Source organism: Pistacia vera, unplaced genomic scaffold (genome assembly GCF_008641045.1).
Source record: "Pistacia vera cultivar Batoury unplaced genomic scaffold, PisVer_v2 Contig477, whole genome shotgun sequence".
NCBI classification, from domain to species: domain Eukaryota; kingdom Viridiplantae; phylum Streptophyta; class Magnoliopsida; order Sapindales; family Anacardiaceae; genus Pistacia; species Pistacia vera.
In genome coordinates, this window is record NW_022196309.1 from 580,189 (window position 1) to 600,571 (window position 20,383).

At 34.6% G+C, this 20,383-nt stretch overlaps 1 protein-coding gene across 1 annotated transcript; it reads left to right on the plus strand.

The window, feature by feature from the left end:
- The first annotated feature begins 2,961 nt into the window (after positions 1-2,961).
- On the plus strand, positions 2,962-4,203 carry LOC116146356 (transcription factor bHLH131-like). The gene is made up of 3 exons (XM_031431764.1): positions 2,962-3,057; positions 3,187-3,402; positions 3,648-4,203. Exons 1-3 carry the CDS (start codon positions 3,040-3,042, stop codon positions 4,059-4,061), a joined length of 648 nt encoding a protein of 215 aa, XP_031287624.1. The 5' UTR covers positions 2,962-3,039; the 3' UTR covers positions 4,062-4,203.
- Positions 4,204-20,383: the final 16,180 nt, after the last annotated feature.

The window sequence follows — 20,383 nt, forward strand, 5'->3', positions numbered from 1 at the left end:
TGAAATCATAGACACGCTGCTCTTAGGAAGCAAGCTAGAGCCTCTGGTTCGAGTCTGATCTTGGCGGCAGAGCATCTTATAAAAGATAAAAAGATATATAAAAGCCCTATAATGAATTTAACTTATGATTTTCATTCCGTATACTAGAAAGACTCTCCTTTTAATTGATTTTTATTTACATATTTTCAGAATGCAATTAAAACGGTTAGAAGGAAATAAAGTTCTAAGTCTGGAAAAAAATCCAACTACAAATTTAGTGAAGCTTGCAATGTGCAAATTGTTAAAGATCAACTTCCGTCCTCGTTGGTATTCAATGGTGGATTTTGTGATTTTTTAGAAGCTACACACTTTACTTGTAACCAGTTGATAGGAACCACCCGGCTTGTCGGTTGAACTGGTTCAATAGTGACCCGCCGCCTGTACAGACTCGGTTACAAATTTTTCTATTCATTAAAAACTCTAGAAATTAAGACATCAGTCCATGAACAATCGAAGGCTGAAAAGTTAGGGCTTTTGAAGAGGAATGACCGGTGAGTAGAATGGTGGCAACAATGTCGATTTTTGGTGAGTGAATTGATTAGAAATTGCAAAACTATGTCACCCGGAAATCGTAAAACAAAGCCAATTGTCACCAATGATGGGAGTGGCGAATGGGGAGGGGTGAGATGGGTTTTCGTAAGGAGGCCGGGGAAGTGTTTTCGTGATGATGGGGATTGTTGTCGTCGCCAGAAATAGCCCTATTTGCCGATGTCGATGGTGGGGTTTTGGGGTGTTTGCAAGATTTCAAACCTATTGGGACTTACATAATTTTAGGGTAATTTTGTTAGATTTCAAACCTTTAGACACTGGTTTACTATGAGTTAAAACGCTCGACCCATGACCCAGTGGCCTAGCCGGGTCCACTACAGGGTCGGTTTCTAATCACTGCTTGTAACACAATTATTCATTTTATCTAATAATTAGGATGACATACTATTTAAACTTATAAACATTATAATCATATCATAATCGAAGAAAAATTTTTTTATAACAAAGATATATCATCAATCACTCATGCTCTCTTCCAAGCTTTGGAGGTGAGGGTACCATGTTTCCCACTCTTTTACGAGTATGTTCGACATCATCTTATATTCATATTCTAAAGAAGATGTCCCCCAAGAATTAGATTCAATAAGTCAAATTTAAATTGTACCACATATACATTATTTTTGACTTCAATTCATTCCTTTTTTTTTTTTTTTTTTAATGACGGGGGGTGTTCAAGCAACTACGTGCACCTCAACTAACTTTTGAGCTCAGAAACTATCAGCCGGATAAGAGCTCAAGTGGCTATCGCTATTGGCACTCAAGGAGAGACTTGAACCAGGACCTTAAACAATATACCCAAAAGTCCTTATCAACCACTTGATCACCCAAAGGTAGTTTCTTCCATTCACTCTAGCTACAACTAAGGTGATTGGCAATTTTTAAATAAATATATATATGACATGAATTAAATAATTTAATCACAGAAGATGTAAAACCCATTATACATAAAAAATATAGTTAAAAAAGGTACTTGATATAATCAAAGTTCATTCTTCTCGATACCCTTACTAATTTATTCACAAGGGATTGTTGCTTCACCAGTTAATGCTTTTCTCACTGAAAAAAAAATTTAATTGTCCATTTTTCCAAAGAAACAATCATCAAAACAAAATGCCTTCTTCCAAAAGAAATTTCTAAGAGCCCTACAAAACTCAAAGCAGAGTGATTTTTTTTTTTCAAAGCCCAACTGTTACAGCAAGGTCAGGTTACCATCGCTACAGTTAAAACATTGACTGCAGTATCAAGAAATAAGAGTTGTTAAGTTATTCTGCCATGGTTAGTGTTTTTAATATGTAAAAACAAAAGACCACATAATGTTTATAGAGACAAGCATGTTAAATTCTTAATTTCAAAATATTCCAGAAATGGACTTATACTCACTTGTTTAAAACACTTTTTTTTTATCCAAAATAAGAAAAAACTGGTACAAAGCTATAGCCAAATAAATTTTTTAATTTTTATAATTTATTATATGTATCCAAAATTATTTCAATTTTTTTTACAATAGCTAGAATAGATTATTTATTATATAATATTCAAGGTTATTTATTCTAATAAGTATTCAATTCTCTAATCTTTTAATATTTTTGGGTAGAATTCATTCTGTATCATTTTTTCTTTTTGTTTTCACACCCTTTTTCTTCATTTCTAAATTAGTAAAGAATAAAAAATTCTGTGATTCTCTTCTTAATAAAGATTATAATAAATTCAATTATAAAGTGAGTATATATATATATTATGTATACTCAAAAACGTTTTAACTCCCGAAAATTTATTTTCGGTTCACATATCATTTAGATTTTTTTTAATTTTGATCTACTTTCAAAATTTGAAATTATAGAAAGATAAAAAACTAATAAGGACAAAGAACTTTATATAATAAACATACTATTTGCTTCTCGAGACATTTATATATATTCCAATTTCAATTAAAATTCTGGTATTTTTTTTATCTTAATAAATTATAAAACTTACCATACTAATAATACTACAAATACAAATTTATTAACCAAACTGATATAGTGAGATATGATTTGTGGAATTCTAGAAACAAAGAATAAACTAAACAGCTGAAATATATGATATGGTTGGTAGTCATATTTAGAGCTGTACTCGATCTATTACATGCACGGGCAATTTGTGTGCGTATATATATATATTTAAAAAGAGATATGCTGATATCCATAAAAGTTAAGTATATATGAAATCATCTCTGTTTAATTGCCATTTATTATGTTCGATACCTCTCTATCTTCTTTCACTTCAATGCAAAAATACTCATCTTATTTATTTCTTTAACATAGCAAAATACCTGAAACAAACCATGATTTATTAACATTAATATCTTTCTTTTTGTTCTCTTATGTTTTACAAGAAAAAAAATAGTCCATCTTTCCGATCTTTACAGAATTAAGCAACAATTTGTAAAGCAGTCAATTTCTGTTCCAAGCCATGATTTCACTGCAACAGGTACCGATATACCTTCCTCTTTCTCTTTGGATTTGTGCGTACACTTTCCATTATTTGTTCTTCCATGTTTTCATAGTACTATTAGTTTTTATTTGTTATTTTTTTGGTTTCTTGATTTTGTACTTGTAGTTGGAGAAAGAAGCAAAACCAATTCAAACTTACTACAAATCAGCGACATATTCAAAACAAGAAGTTAGCTACCCTGAACGAGATATCCCCACCGACGCAACCTTTCATTATAAAGAACTTGCTGCTAAGAAACATAGTGAGGCTGAACGGAGAAGACGACTTCGAATCAATGGCCAGTATGCCACTCTTCGGACCATCTTACCCAACTTAGTCAAAGTAAGTAAATATTTCAGAATGAATTAACTCAAAAAAAAAAAAAGGGTAATTTTTTTTTATCAACTTTACCACTAGTACATCAGTTTTTATAGTTTTTTATTATTTTTATTTTTTGAAAAGTGATATCTAATTTTTACAGAAAAGACATCAATTTTTATGACGAGTGGTTAATTAATTTACGTATAGGGATTACATGCGTAGAGTTTATAATTAACAACGGATGAAAAAATTAATTTAAACAACAGACGGACAAGGCATCCGTGCTAGAAGAGACGATTAAAAGCGTGAGGGAGCTGCAGAAGACGGTCAAAGAATTAAAAACAGTGGGTCGAGATCGCCACAAATGTGAATTCCCCAATGAGGTGAATGAGTTGAACTTAAGCTACTCTAATGGCGATGGAGGGTTGGTAAAAGCCACGTTGAGTTGCGAGGATAAGCCGGGATTATTGTCAGACATAGGGAGAGCGCTAAGGTCAGTGAAAGCAACGGTGTTGAAGGTTGAGATGGCGACAGTGGGTGGTAGAGTCAAATGTGAATTGTTGATTCAAGGATTTAAAGGAAATGAAGGCATGGTAATACTAAAGAGGGCCTTAAAAATAGTCATAGATAAGCCAAGTTTGCCAGGAAATTATGGTAAGAAGATTTGTTTCTATAAGTGATTATTTTACACTTCATAATGGTGCATGATATATAGATCACTTATAAGAGTTACATCTCCAAAAGTTAAGTTTCATTATAAATCTATAGAATGATATGTTATACAAAAATCCTGTACTTTTTATTTATTATAAGGCAATATAATCATGCCAGTTTAAAGAGTATAAATTCTTGTTCACACATTCCCGAACGATCGATGTAATTGTCTCAATTGTCGTAGTTATAATTACTACATGCAGCGTAATAAAAGAATTAAAATCAGTTAAAGAAATATTTACGACATTGTTAAATCATGTAAAAAACTAGAGAAAAATGATAAGCAATCTACAGTGTAAATTTTGTGTGTCTATATTCCACGGGAATAGCACAAATATATACAAAGGTTGGTGTTCTAAAATAGGAAGATAAATATATTACAATATTCTACCTATTCTAAAGTAGGAAGATAAATATATTACACATAATGAGATTGATCACAAGAATATTTCTCAATACTCCCCCTCAAGTTAGTGAGTGAATATCATGAAGTCCCAACTTGCCACTTAAGTAATGGAATTGTTCACTTCCCATAGGTTTGGTGAAGATGTCCGCAATTTGTGAACGTGATGGGACATATGAAGGTGCTATTACTCCGTCTTGTATTTTCTCTCTCACAATGTGACAATCTATTTTAATACGCTTTGTGCATTCATGAAAAAAGGGATTTTTGGCAATGTGAAGAGCCACTTGGTTGTCGCAAAACAAAGAGGCCGGTAGATTTTGTGGTACTTTGAGATCTTGCAAGATATATCGTATCCACATAATTTCCAAACATGTTGCAGCCATAGCTCGATACTTTGCTTCAGCGAAAGATCGAGCTACATTAGCTTGTTTCTTTGATTTTCAAGAAATTAAGGAATTTCCCAGAAAGACACAAAATCCTGTAATAGAATGTCGAGTCGTCGTACAACCAGCCCAATCTGAACTACAGTAAGTCCTCAATGTGAGATCATTACAGGAAGGAAAAAAATAATCCTTGACTAGGATTACCTTTAATAAATCGTAAAACTCTCAGGGCAGCTTCCCAATGTAGTTTCCATGGATTTTGCATGAATTGACTTAGGATCTGTACAGAATAAACTATATCCAGCCTTGTCATCGAGAGGTAAATCAATCGCCCTACCAACCTTCTATATTTGATGGGATCTTGCAATAAATCGCCATCCTCAGGATTTAATTTTAAATGTTCCTCCATTGGAAAAGAATTGGGACGAGATCCAAGTAATCCTGTATCTTTCAAAACTATCTAATGCATATTTTCGTTGAGAGATAAAAATTCCTTTTATGGATCGAGAAACTTCAATGCCAAGAAAGTATTTTAGATTACAAAGATCTTTGATACGGAATTGTTGCAAAAGATAATCCTTGAGGGACTTAATTACTTTTTCATTATTGCCTGTCACAATAATGTCATCTACATAAATAAGCACTACAATAAATGAGTTCCCTACGGATTTGGTGAATAAGGAGTAATCGACCTTTGACTGGGTGAAACTTGCCTTTTGAATGGCGTGAGAGAATTTTGCGAACCAGTTGCGGGAAGCTTGCTTTAAACCATATAAGGATTTATTGAGCCGACATACCATATTCTCCCCTTGTCGGCAAAGACCTCCAATGATGTGAAGCGGCAATGGATATAAGACAACAACTAGTGGTGATTTTGGCGGTAGGGGAAAAGGTTTTGAGATAATCAACTCCTTCAATTCGGGTGTAACCCTTAGCAACAAGACGGGCTTTGTACCACTCTATAGAACCGTTAGAATTATATTTAATCTTGTAGACCCACTTGCATCCAATGGGCTTATGATTGGCAGGTAGAAGAGCCAAGGTCCAAGTGTTATTGTGTATAAGGGCATCAAACTCAGCCTGCATAGCATCTCTCCATTTGGGATCAAGGACTACCTGAGAATAGTTAGTGGGCTCACAGAAACCAGAAATATTAGCAAGAAAAGAAAAGTGAGAAGGGGGATAGAGTAGAAGTGGGATTGGGTTCAGTGGATTTTGGTGGTGAGGAGGGTGTTGGTGATATCGACGGGGAGTTGTCAACAAGAGGGCTTTGGGTGTGAGATGGGTTTGATGTGGAAAAGTCAAAATCAGAGGCATTGGCGAGTGGAAGTTGTGGGGATACAGTTTCTAATGACTGGTGGGTGGGTATTGTACTATAAGGAAAAGTTTGTTCATGAAAGCACACATCTCGATTGACAAAAATTTTTTTGGTTTCTAAATCAAATAATTTGTATACTTTTTGTCCTGTAGGATAGCCAACAAAAATGCAACGACAAGCATGGGGGGCAAATTTGGGAATAGGATGAGTGATAGTGGCATAACACAAACAGCCAAAAACATAGAGATGATCATAAGATGGTGGATGACGGTATAATCGTTCAAAAAGGATAATATTTGAAAGTAATGGCATGGGCAAATGGTTAATTAAATAAATTGTGGTTAATACACATTCACCCCAAAAACAAATTGGAACATTATATTGAAAAATTAAAGCACGGGCGACCTGTAAAATGTGATGATGCTTGCGTTCGACAACTGCATTTTTTGTGGAGTATAAACACAAGACTGTTGAAATTCGACTCCATTTTGAAGAAAAAAAGAATGCAGAGAAAGAAATTCTCCACTATTATCACTACGACCGATTTTAATGTGAGAATGAAATTGAGTGGAAACAAAATTAAAAAAAGGTCATGAGCAATTTTGGAGCATTAGATTTATGTGACATAAGAAATAACCGTGTGTAACGACTGAAATCATCAACAATGGTGAGGAAATAACGTGCACCTGAATGTGTTGTTGTTTATGTGGTCCCCAAATGTCGCAATGTATTAATTGAAATGGTAAAGTAGACGAAATTGTACTAGATTGAAAAGGTAGACGAGTTTGTTTTGCTAGCGGACAAATATTACAATTATTTGAAAATTGATTGTCAGTAATAGAAACAAACTTAGAGATGGAGTGCAAGCGGTGATGACCAAGACGATAGTGCCAGGTGGTATTGGTGGTGGTGGTAGAACATGTTGTAGGTGACTTGCGGGCTGGTGACATGAAATAGAGACCGCCACTTTGCTTACCCCAACCAATCATCTTCCCCGTAGCCAAGTCCTACAAAACGCAAAAGCCAGGGAACAACATCACACAACAATGTATTGACTTGGTGATTTTACTGTCAAATAAAAGGTTTAGACGAAAAGAAGGCAATGAAGAACATCTTGTAAAATAATATATTTATTGAAAAGTATTGTGCTAGTAGAATCAATGGGGACATTAGAACCGTTAGGTAAATTGACAACAGGTGTGTTAAGTGGATGTGAGTGAGCAAATAAGGTGGGGTCTAAAGTAATATGGTATGTGGCACCACTATCTATAATCCAACAATCTGAAAAAATAGAGTGAGTAGAAGGATGTTTGTGCAGACCTGCTGTATTGGTATAATCATCAATATTACTTTTGGATGTGTTGCCATATTGGCCATGGTAGTGGTCAATTGTTGGTATTGCTCCGTTGAAAGGCCTGGAACTATCTCCTGCAAATAAGTGTTGTTGGTGACATGGGAAGCAGGTGCATTCTGATTGTTGTGGAAAGATTTGTGAGAATTGGCATCAATTCTGACTTGAGACTCAGTTGGTGTGATAGATGTTGCATGTGCCTCGTGAAACTGGTTCGATTGTGAGCTTTGATAGCTGCTGGTCATTTGGTGTGCCTTGCAAACCCCACGTTATTATTCCGATGCCCTAAGGTATGAAATTTTCCTTTTCAAGTAATTTTCTTTTTTTTTTGAATGGAAGGGTAAAATGGTCAATTTACATGTATTTCGAGATGTGGCCATTATAAAGTGTGAGGGGTGATGTCATTGAAGAGAAATGAGGGTAGAATGGTCATAAAGTTGATTGATATGGTTAAATGGCGTAAACGGTAACCAAGGGTATAATTGTCTTTTCATATAAATCTATAAGAATTAAGTATCCATAAAAGTGCACTAAGGGTAAATTAGTGATTTACCTAGTGGGATTGCTTAATTGCTAAGTGTTTAAAAGAAGTCAAATGGCATTAAATGAGTGCTAATCATTATGTTGTGGTAGAAATGACCAAAATGCCCTTATATGAAAAATTTATGCCAAATGACCCTTATATCTAACTTTTATTGACCAATCATAATAGAGTAACAATGGAATAAATATTTAAAAGGTTTTAAGAGAGAGTGGTCGACCTTGTACACACCAAGTGCATCATCTTCTTCTTCCTCTCTCAAATCCACCATAAAAACCACTAATCCAAGCATTTTATTCTCAAATTTTCATAGGATTTCAAGTTGAATTTCGAAGGAGATCACCATCCACACTTTAAGAACTTCAATTTTAGGGTTTAAGGTGAGTTTCAAAACCCTAGTTGTTCTGATCTTTTAGTTAAAAGAGAGATTCATAAGTGGTTATGTGTGTAAGGTAGAAAGGGTGAACCTTTGGAGCTAAGGAGGAGTGTCCTTATGCTTTGAATCCTAAGGTAAGGAAAAAAATCTCTCTTATGACTACAATTGATAACACCTAGGGTTTATGAAACTTACATTTATTTATGTTAATATGAGTGTGATGCTATGTTTTGGTTATGGATTGTTTAAATGGGTGTGTTGATTGGTGTATGTGTGCATGTGAAGGATGATTATGCCAATTAAGAGATTTGTAGTTGGACGATGTTTTGGCACTTTTTGGTTCTGTAAAAAGGGAGGTTTTTATGGCCTTTTATACTTAGAATGATATGGCAAATGATATGAATGTGCAAATGAAGGTGACATGGTTAAAATGAATAGAATTCGGATTTGGCTTTTTGAGACTTATACTGTACATGCTTCACTGAATCAGTCATAACTGAAGTTATAGAAGTCTGATTGAGTTGATTCTTGAAGTGTTAAAAAGTTGAGAAACAGACCTAAAACGTTTATGTTTTGGCCAAAAATAAATTCGAATTAGAAGATAATGGAAAAATTGCTTGAAAGTAACGAACTGTATGGCATCCACCTTCTTAATGGAAATTCCCATTTGTTTCTAATTCTAATAAACCCCTGAATAATCTTACTACTGAAATTCCTTGTATTGTATGAGAAATTGAATGAATTAAGTTAAGAAGTTTAGTAGGAGAATATAGTATGATTGAGCATGGAATATGTTAGTCCATATGTTTGCATTCATAATGGTAATGCATATAGCTTATTTAGTTGTCTTATGAAAAATTTATGAAATGTTAAAGAATGAATTCCATGAGTCTCTTGAGGTATAAACCAAGATCAGAGGAATGGAATTCTTATGGAAACCATGAGTCCTTTGAGGTGACGACCAAGAACAAGGTAATGGTTTAAATGAATCCGATCGGATAACAAAGACTAATGAAACCATCAAGTATAAAGACAAAAGAAATAAGCATGCCATGTACATGAATATTTCATAAGTCATATATGTTCTATGTTATATTATGTATGATTATGTTATGACTTATGTTCATGAGAAAAGTCCAAAATGTATGATATGTTTTATGAACTTGTTATGTCAAAGAATGAAGGTCATGTTTTGTAGGTAGGTAAAGTCCTAAGTAATTTACTTGTATAATGAACCTTAATAGTTTATAAATGGCCATATTCCTTACTGAGCGATTAGCGCTCACCCCACGAAATGTTTTAAAATGTTTTGCAGGTAAGGATTAAGGCATGAAGCTGGGAGAGGATTCCGAGGGACGCTATGAGCATGAAGGGATGTTTTAATTATGACTATTGAATGGTTTTGCTAGTATTTAGTGTAGTAATTATATTTATATCTCATAATGCAGTAAATATGTCCATGTTATAATGGAGTATATATGTTTGTGTTAATAAAGGAAATCAAATTGCTAGTAAATTTTGTAAAAGTGTGTATGTTCTAGTAAGTATTACTATGGATTTCATAATTTACTCCAAGAAAGGAAACTATATTTTTTGACTTGTACAATGAACTTATTATAGTTTAGAAATTAAATTAAATTAAAAAAATATTTTTTAAACTATAGGTTCATTCTTTAAATAGGATTTTAAAATAAACTTCTTTCCTAGGCGTATGTTTTCTAGGTTCTCCATGGCCAAGGGATACTTAGGAAATACCCGGCTAGGGAGGGGTTTTACATGGCTGGTGGATTTTAGGCTTGAAATTGGAATCATGGCATGGATGTCCAGGTGGGAATCCATGTAATTTGTAGCATTCTGCAATGTTATGGTTGTCTTTCTTGCAATACCTGCAAAATAGTCCACTTATGTTGACATTAGAAGAAGGGTGAGAAGCCAAGTTACCAGATAATTTGTGGTTGGAATTCTTGATATTTTGTATAGCTGCCGCGACTGAAAAATTTCCTATAAGAGAATTGTTTCCTATGTCTCTTTGTCTCTCCTCTTGAGTAACTAAGTTGTATGCTTTGCGCACATTAGGAGGAGGCTTCATAAGAAGAAGTTGTCCTCAAACGGCATTGTAGGAGTCATTGAGACCCATAAGGAATTGCATTAACCGATCTTGTTCTTTTTATTTCTCTATCTCTTACACATCTAGGTGTGTGCTACTTGAAAGAGGGCGATATGATTTTAATTTGGTGAAATAAACAGCAATAGTAGAAGTACCTTGCTCATCTGAGGCAATTGATTTTTGGATTTGATAAATTCTAGGTGCGTTTCCTTGAGCAAAGCGTTGATGAAAATCTTCCCATACTTCATGGACTATGGATGTAAAGACAATGTTGGATGTAAGATCAGGGGCTACAGAGTGAGCGAGCCATGAGAGAATCACATCATTGCATCGTTCCCGTAATTCATATTCATTGGGCTGCTCAGTTGGTGACGGGGCCTTGAATTACCATTGATGAAACCAAGTTTGTTCTTGGTAGAGAGAGCTATTTTGACAGATCGACTCTAGGTAGCATAGTTTTCTCCATTGAGCAATTTGCTGACGAGAGATTGGTTGGGATTTTCTCCATGGTGGAGGAAATAACAACTATTGATAATGGCAGAGGAAGTGGGGATTGGTGTGGAAGACTTTGATTCAATTGAGGAGATTGGAGTTTCCACCATATTGAAGGTGAACATGAATCGGGAGGATTTTGATTGGAAAGGTATGTGAAAAAATTGTTAGGCAATCAAGAGCTGGTGCTCTGATACCATGTAAAAAACTAGAGAAAAATGATAAGCAATATGTTGTGTAATATTCTATGTGTCTATATTCAATGGGAATAGCACAAATATATACAGAGGTTGGTGTTCTAAAATAGGAAGAAAAATATATTACAATATTCTACCTATTCTAAAGTAGGAAGATAAATATATTACACATAATGAAATTGATCACAAGAATATTTCTCAATAATTCATTCATTCATTCTTTGCAACTATTAACACATGGAGACCAGAGAATTTGGGAAAGAATAATGCTTCTGTTTATTACCTCGTCAATAACTATTCTACATCATTGTATAATGCAGCAACTAACTCAAGTGAAAAACTGACTAATCTTTAGTTAACCATAGCTGTAAACTAACTACAACTATTTGAGCCAACTTTGCTAACTGATTAACTAACTTTACAAATACATTGTAGTATTCTATTGCTCCTTGTTACTAAAATACATACATTGCTACAAAGATTATCTTGCTAATACCCCCCTCAAGTTGGTGGGTGATAGAAGTCTAGAACTCCCAACTTGCGTAAAAGATGATGATGAAGTTTGTTGCCAAGGGCCTTATTTGTCAATAAATCAGTTGGCTGTTCAAACGTAGGGATATAGGCAGTCTTGATCAACCCATCCTTGAGCTTCTCTCGAACAATATGGTAGTCAATATCAATATATTTGGTTTTCTGATGAAACATAGGATTAGAAGCAATGTGATTTGTAGCATGATTATCACAATGCAGTTTGAAAAGAACTAAATTGTGAAAACCAAGATCAGAAAAAGTTGAACAATCCATATAATCTCACATAAAGTATATGCCATAGCGTTGTATTCAGCTTTAGAGGATGATTTAGATATGGTAGCTTGCCTCTTTGAATTCCAAGATAGGAGAGAATTGTCAAGGAATATGCAATACCCAATGATAGATTTTCTTGTTATGAGACAAGATGCCCAATTTGAATCACTATAAGCCAGCAATTGCATAGGATTATCTATAGGAAAAAACAGTCCCAAACCTAGTGCAGATTTGACATACTTGACAATTTTGAGGTCAGTAGTCATATGTGACTATTTAGGTTTGTGCATAAATTGACTCAGTAGGTTGACAGAATAACTGAGGTTAGGTTTAGTCATGCATAGATATAACAGCTTACCGATCAGTCTCTAAAAAATACTAAGGTCAGGTAAAAGTGAATCATCATAGTATGGAACAACTGGTCATAAGATTGTTACATGAATCGAGCGGCTTGCGAGTCGCTTGAGTCGGCTCGATTAAGGCTTGTCTAGAGCTTGAATAGGTTAATAACGAGTTGGCTCGGCTCGGTTTGTGAATGTTTTTTAGCCGAGTTGGATTAGTGGTTGGCTCGGCTCAAACAGCTCGTGAGTCGAATCTGGCTTGCAAACAAAAGGGTTGATTTAGAGGTTTTTTGAAACTATGGGGGATTAAATTGTAATTTTCAAATATTTGAAAGAAAGAAAGAGAAATCTCCTCCCATTGTAAAAATTAGTAAAAATGTGATCTTCTTTCCCTAAATCAGTAAATCCCTAAAAGTTAAAAAGAAAAAATCACCTAAGTTGCCACCATGCCGTCGTTGTCGCCCATTGTTCTCTCCGTCTTATTCTCGTTGTCGTCGCCATGTTGCCCATTGTTCTCGCTGTCCTGTAATCTCATAAGCTGCCCTTTTTTTCTTGTCGTCGACGCAATCCTCCTCGCCATCATACAAAGGTTGGTGTTTGATGTATCAATATTTATATGTATTTGCTTTGGTTGATTAGCTAAATAGGTTAATGATTTCTTCAGTTTTTTTTTTTTTTTTTTTTTTTTTTTTTTGATTTATGTGGTTTGTGTTGTGATGTTCAATCTAAATTTGCAATTTGTTTTTTCCTCGTTGGAATTGCTAAAGATGTGGCAAACTGTTTGATTAAACATGTTCCTTCAATCTTTGAAATTTGAAGGATTTTTGATGGTGTAATTTTTGACAATTCCTCTATTGTTGGTTGACTTGGAAAGACTTTTAATGCATGTTTTTTTCATTCTTCTATCAAAACGATATCAATTTCTTTGAATGATGCATTTTCTTTTTGTTTTTGCCACGGTTGTTTGTTAAGGCAAACTGTTGGATTTAATACATTTTCACCGTCGTTTACAGATTCTGGATTTCGGAACCAAGATGTGCACTACTCTAGAGACCTCTTGGTTAGGAGGAAATAAAAGTATTTTTATCTTATAAGTATTTACTTGTACATTAGATAGTTACTTTGTGGGCTCTGCCTGTATGTTGCTTAACATTATGAATCATGTCTGCCTGTATGTTGCTTAACATTATGCAATAACTTGGTCGTATTTATTAATAGCACTTTTGCATAACATATAGGACAAAAAAAAGGATTAAGGAACTATACATTGTATAGTTTTGGAAATGTTTTGTGTTTATTAGTAGCACTTGCTTGACTTATGATTCAAGAATGGTACTAACTTCATTTTTATTTTCTATTATAGGTTTGGAAATGGACGATAGTTCCTCAAGCAACCTTACACTGTAATATACAATTACAATTACACCAAGCAATAAGCGTAACTTGAATGAGACCATAACAAATATGAAACATAGTGTTAGTACCCCAAACAATGGTGAGGAGAATGACAATCCAATTAAGAGGAGAAATACAGTTAAGACATCAGTGGTCTGGATAGAGTTTAAAGAGGTGGTTCTCCCTAATGGTACAAAAAGGCAAAGTGTATCCACTGCAAAGCCAAACTGTGTATTAATGCCACCAGAAGCAACACCTAGTTTAATAGAAATTTAAAATGGTGTTAAAAGAGAATAGCTTCCATGAGACAACAACATATTAATTTTCTAGCTGCCGGTTTTGATGTTGGAACTTCTATTTTGCCTGCTCTAAGTGGAAAGTTCGACATGATGAAGATGAGGGAACTTATCGCCCATTAGGTGCTTATGCATGAGCATCTATTTACAATTGTGGAGGAAGAGGGCTTGAACAACATGATGAAGTATGAGATTCCTGAATGGAGTCTGGTTTCTTGCCATACCTGTAAAAATGATTGTGTGAAGGTATAGGAAAGTGAGAAGGTCAAGTTGAAGACATTGTTGAAGAGTGTGACAAAGATTAGTTTGACTACGGATTTATGGAATTCCAACAATTAGAAGATGTAGTATATGGTGCTGACTAGCCATTGGATAGATGGTAATTGGAGGATGAATAGACGTGTCCTAAGTTTTGTTCATTTACCTCCTCCTCGTACCGTGTTGCGATTGCTGACTTTATTTCCAAGTGCCTAATGGAATGGGGAATTGAAAATAAGGTCTACACACTCTCAGTGGATAATGCTTTACGTAATGATGCTGCAATCAAAGTTCTGAGAGCAAATTTTGAAGTTACGAGGAAAATGATTTGTGGAGGTAAATTGTTTCATGTAAGATGTTGTTTACATATCTTGAACCTGATTGTTCAAGATGGACTTTATCAGATTATGCATATCATTGAAGACATCCATGAGAGTGTGTTATATATTAATGCTTCAGAGAGTCGACTTAAGGTTTTTTTTCGAGATTGCTCAACAACGTAAATTACCATTTTAGAAGCTTATTCTTCATTGTAAAACAAGATGGAATTCAACGTATGAAATGTTGGCAACGACAATTAAGTTCAAAAAAGTTTTTCGAAGATTGAAAGAAAGGGATACAAGTTATCATTATTGTTCGCAAGATAAGGATTGGGAGAAGTAGAGAAATTTGTGACATTTTAAAAGTTTTTAACGGTACAACCAATCACATTTTAGGGAATGATTATCCGACATCTAATTTATTTCTAAAAGAGGTGTGTCTAGTGAAAGTTATGTTGGATAGAAAGAGTGAAGAAAATGATGAGTTTATTAGAAACATGGTTAGGAAAATGAAGGAGAAGTTCGATAAATATTGGGGGGAATGTAATGTGCTGATGTCTGTGGCTGCTGTATTGGATCCTCGATTGAAAATGAGGGTGATTTAGTGTGCATTTCCCAAGATGTATTTTGAGTTAGAAGCTCGGGCAAATATTGTAATTATTCGGGATGCATTGTAGAAGCTATATGGAGAGTATGTTGAAGCTAATAAAGCTTTTACTATTGTCTATGGGCCTACATTAGTAGGGGATGGTGTTGGAGCCATTGGTGAGGAGGCAACGGCTGGCGGAGGCGTGAACTGGGATGATTTTAGCAATTTTCTAGACGTGGTTGAGACTGTTAAGCCAAGTAAGTCTGTGTTGGACTGTTATTTGGGAGAGGGGTGTCATAAGTGTGTGGGGGATAGTGAGGCATTTGATGTTTTACAATGGTGAAAGGCAAATTCAACCAAGTACCCTATCTTGTCTACGATAACTCGTGAGATACTAGCCATCTTGATCACTATGGTTGCTTCAGAGTCTGCAATTAGTGCCGAGAGTAGGGTTATTGACACTTATTGAGCTTCTTTGTCACCCAACATGGTGTAAATGCTCTTATGTGCTTTCAATGTAGTGAAGAAAGGGTGCAAAGTAGGTTCCATTGATTATATTTTTAGTTCAATTCAATATTTACAATTGCTTTATTTTTATTTCTTTTTTCACTTCAGAAAAGCAGCAGCACTTCGAGATTAATCTTCCTATCCTGTCAGTTGATGGGAATCAGTAGATTGTTTGATTCCCCTGTTAGTCATTGGCTGTGGCAGCAAGATTGTGCAGGTCTGACTTAATTAATTTTTTGTTTGGGTTTCATATTCATCTTTATGTACTTATGTGCTTCACTTGAATTTGTTTGTAGGAGTGGGGCAAGAATGGTTTTGGGATGTAGCTGCCCAATATACAGCCATATTTTGATGAAACATTATATTTTGATGTTTTGGGATTAAATTCGTATATAGTCCCCATTTTATTTTGATGAAAGATTAATTAAGTAAAGTGAAGTAAACAAAAACTTTAGTTCACTTCACTTAATCTGTCGTATAGAACCAGTAGGCTAAATGGTAAATGATTTATAGGCTGTAGCATTTTTTTTTTAGGTTTAGTTGTTGTGTTCAGTAGTTGTGCTTGCCAAAATAGATGTAGGTTTAGTTGTTGTGTTCGCCAAATAGTCTGTGGCATTGAAATGGAAAGGTTGGCATATAAAATACATCAGGTTCTATTTTGTTTTTTCAGATTTTTTGAGCTTATTCGAGCCAGCTTGAATTCGAGCTTGATTAACCCTAAAGCCTTATTAAGTTTGAGTCGAGCAAGGATATCAAAAGCTCGGCTGGCTCGGCTCGGCTCGGCTCGAACTCAAACTTGTTTAACCTGTACTCAAGCTGAGCTCGATTAGCCGAAAACTTGGCTTGGGTCGGCTCAGCTTGATAACAGTCCTAACTGGTCGTATGCTGTAGGATTCAATTTCACATTTTGATCCATCGGAATCAAAGAATGTTTAGAGCCAGAAAGACCAGAATTTGAGATGAGTTCAGGAGCATATTTTTCTTTGACAAAGACTTATCCCTTTTGAAGATTGAGCAACCTCAAAGCCTAAGAAGCATCTCAACATATCCAAACCTTCAGTTTGAAATTGGAATGCAGTAGCTCTTTGGTTTGATGAATCATATTTGGATTATTGTCTTTGATGACTATGTCATCCACATAGACTAATAACAACACAATATGAGAATTATGCCTTTTAATAAAAAAGGAATAATCAGATTTAGATTGCTTAAAACCTCCAAATATGAGAGCTGAGGTAAGCTTATGATTCCAGGATCTAGAAGCTTGTTTTAATCCATAAAGGAATTTTTAAAGCTTACAAACAAGATTCTGTCTCCCTACTTAGAAAAACCTTGAGGCAAGGTCATGAAAATTTCTTCCTGTAAGTCTCCTTGTAGAAAAGCATTATCTACATCCATTTGGTAAAGAGGTCATTGATGTATAAAAGCTAATGTTAAAATGGTTCTGACAATAACCATTTTGATGACAGGAGAAAATGTTTAATCATAATCTATCCTTGCCTGTTAAGTATATCCTTTAGCAACTAGGATATCCTATATCTTTTCAAAGAGCCATCAACCTTGTATTTAAGTTTGTAGACCCATTTACAACCAATGGGAATTTTGCCAGGAGGTAAATGAATCAAATACCAAGTATGATTTTGTTCTAAGGCTTGAATCTCCTTTTGCATAGCATCAACCCAATTTTGATCTTTAGATGCTTGGGAGAAATTGTTAGGTTTAGTGAGAGACAAGAAATTGGATAAAAAGGCTTTATATGGGGTTGAAAATTGTCTATAAGAAAGAAAGTCATCTATGGGGTATTTGACAAATGTAGCTCATGATTTGCTTGGGATGGTAGGACATATAAAGTCAAATGTCTAAATTGGTGGTTTAGAAAATCTAGTTGATTTCCTAAGAGTGACAAAAGAAGAATTCTGATTAGGAGAATTAGGTGATGATTCAAGTGGAGGATCAAGGTAAATGGAAACTGGATTTGATTTTGCAATCTGGACAGATTATAATTCTTTATCTGAAGATGAAATAGAGTGAGAAACGATGATTCTAACTCTAAGAATTCATAATCGATTAAAAAAAATGTGGTTTTGATGGTTTAGTCCAAGTGAAGAGAAAATGTGCTCATAACATGAACTAAGTGAGAGGTTAAATCATAAAGAAGATATCCCTTTTGAGTTAAAGGATAACCTAGAAAAACATGTGTGGACCTTGGAGACAATTTCTCTTTAGAAGTGAGAATGGTAGAATAGGCTAGGGAACCTAAAACTCTCAAATGATCCAATTTAGGTAGTTTACCAAAAAAATTCTCATACGGTGAAATCCCTTCAAAAACTAAAGTATGAAGCCTATTTATGAGATAGACTGCTGTTTGAACTCAATAATCCCAAAAATTATTTGGAATATTTGACTGAAACTTCAATGCTCTTGCAACTTCTAAGGTGTGCCTATACTTTCTCTGAGTAACACCATTTTGTTGAACAAATCATAAAAATGTTTATTAAAGAATTCCAAACCATTGTATGTCCTAACACATTTTGGAGTCATATGAAATTGATTTTGGACCATTTGGAGAAACTCTTTAATGTTCTGAAATGACTTCGACTAAACATAAGAAATAGCCAAGTAACTCCAGAGTGATCATCTACAATGGTAAGAAAATACCTAGTATTCCCTTGATTTGGTGTTTTATATGGTCCCCAAACATCCATGTGTAAAAGGTCAAAAATTTGGGTAGAGTGTGAAGCACTCTGAGGGAATAAGACTCTAGTTTGTTTGGCCAATGGACAAACATGACAACGAGGAGGATGAGATACATTCAACTTAAGATGCATGAGTTGCAGGACTGAGTAAGAAACATGTCCTAATCTTTGATGCCAAAGTTCAAGATTATGTGACATATGATTTGTAGATGGCGTAGAAGAAGAAAATGAAACACAATCTTTATTTGATTTCAAACAAGAATTTACAATATTATTGAAACAAGAGTTATTACAAATTGTTTTATTTAACATTTCTAAATCTGATACACTTGAGTTTATTTTCGAAAAAGTATCAAAATAGTATAACCGTTGACTATGCCTACCAATCCCCTTTAACTTGCCATTCCACAGGTTCTGGATTAAACAAAAATCAAGATAAAATGTGATAGATAGTTGCTAGAAGCAATGAATTTAGAAACTGAAAGTAAATTGTATTTGAATTCTGCTAGAAGTAAAGCATTTGATGAATAAACACCATTATCTAGATTGACAAGACCAGTGTGTTTAATGTGAGTCTTAGTAGCATTAGGAAGTCCTACAAGTGAACTTTTAGATGATTCTATGGTAATAGGAGATTTCAAATTAGAAAAATAATGTGTCATATGGTCATTGGCACCTGAATCTATAATCCAATTGTTATTATCATGGCATAAATGCAAGGCTGTAAAGTAACCTGCAAGGTTGGCTGCTGGTGGAGGGACAACATTATCTTTTCTTGGTAATTGAAGAATCTGGCTGTATTGTTCTGCAGATAGAATTGATCCATGCGAAGTGGCATGATTGAGAGTCTCAGAAGTTGAATTGGAATTTTGAGATTGCACTTGATTAGCAGAAGCCTTGGCTTTTGAATTATTCTTTCCCTTTGTGAATTGATAGTCAGTAGGATAACCATTCAACTTGTAACAGGTTTCCCTTTTGTGTCCAGGCAGATGACAATAATCACACTCAATATATGACTTTTTGCCTTTATACTTCAAATTTTGGTTGAGTCTTGTAATTGTTTTGAGTATAAAGAGCAGTTGTAACCTCATAATTGATACTAATTCTAGACAAAACTTTTTGACTCTCATCTAGATTAACTAGTGAATAAGCTTGCTTAACAGTAGGAAGTGGAGTCATTAGCAAAATCTAACTACGCACCATAGAATATGAGTCATTAAGGCCCATAAAAAACTGAAGTAAATTATGTTCATTGAGATGATCAAGATATGCCCTTGCAGAAGCACTGTCTAGAGGTGGCAAATTGACTAAAGAATTAAGCCTGTCCCAAAGTAATTTGAGCTTATTGTAATATATTGCCACTGTATTCGTTCCTTGTATTAGCAATTTCTCGATGGATACCATACACCCTTGTTCCATTAACTTTGTGATGTTGTGCTTGTAAATTTTTCCATTCTTGATAAGCACTAGTCGAATAGACAATTCCATTGAAGATTTCTTTTGATACTGTATTGAATATCCAAGCAAGCACCAGTGAATTACATCATTCCCACAGCGCAGTTAGAGAAGAATTGAGTTGAGGTCTATCGCAAGTTCCATCAATGAACCCTAATTTATTCTTTGCTGGTAATGACACTGTCATCACTCGACTCCAAATTCCATAGTTTTTAGTACCAATAAGCTGTTCAAAAACCAAAAAAAATCTTGGCATGTCTGAAGGATGAATGTACAATGGGGAATTAGAATCAATTGAAGTTCAGCTACGTTCACCATGGCAGATAGCATTGCTCAAGATTGAAGAAAAAAGGTTGTAACAAATCGAAGCTTCAGAGAAGCTTTGAACTCAGAATTGTTCGAAACAAATTTTATAGCTTAATTTGATCAAGTATTTGATCGAAGAGCAGAAGCTTT

What these genes read in the sequence shown, in the direction of transcription:
- LOC116146356 (XM_031431764.1), top strand. An exon ending in TCTTACCCAACTTAGTCAAA is followed by an intron (nt 3,403 to 3,647) that starts GTAAGTAAATAT and finishes TTTAAACAACAG; the next exon opens with ACGGACAAGGCATCCGTGCT.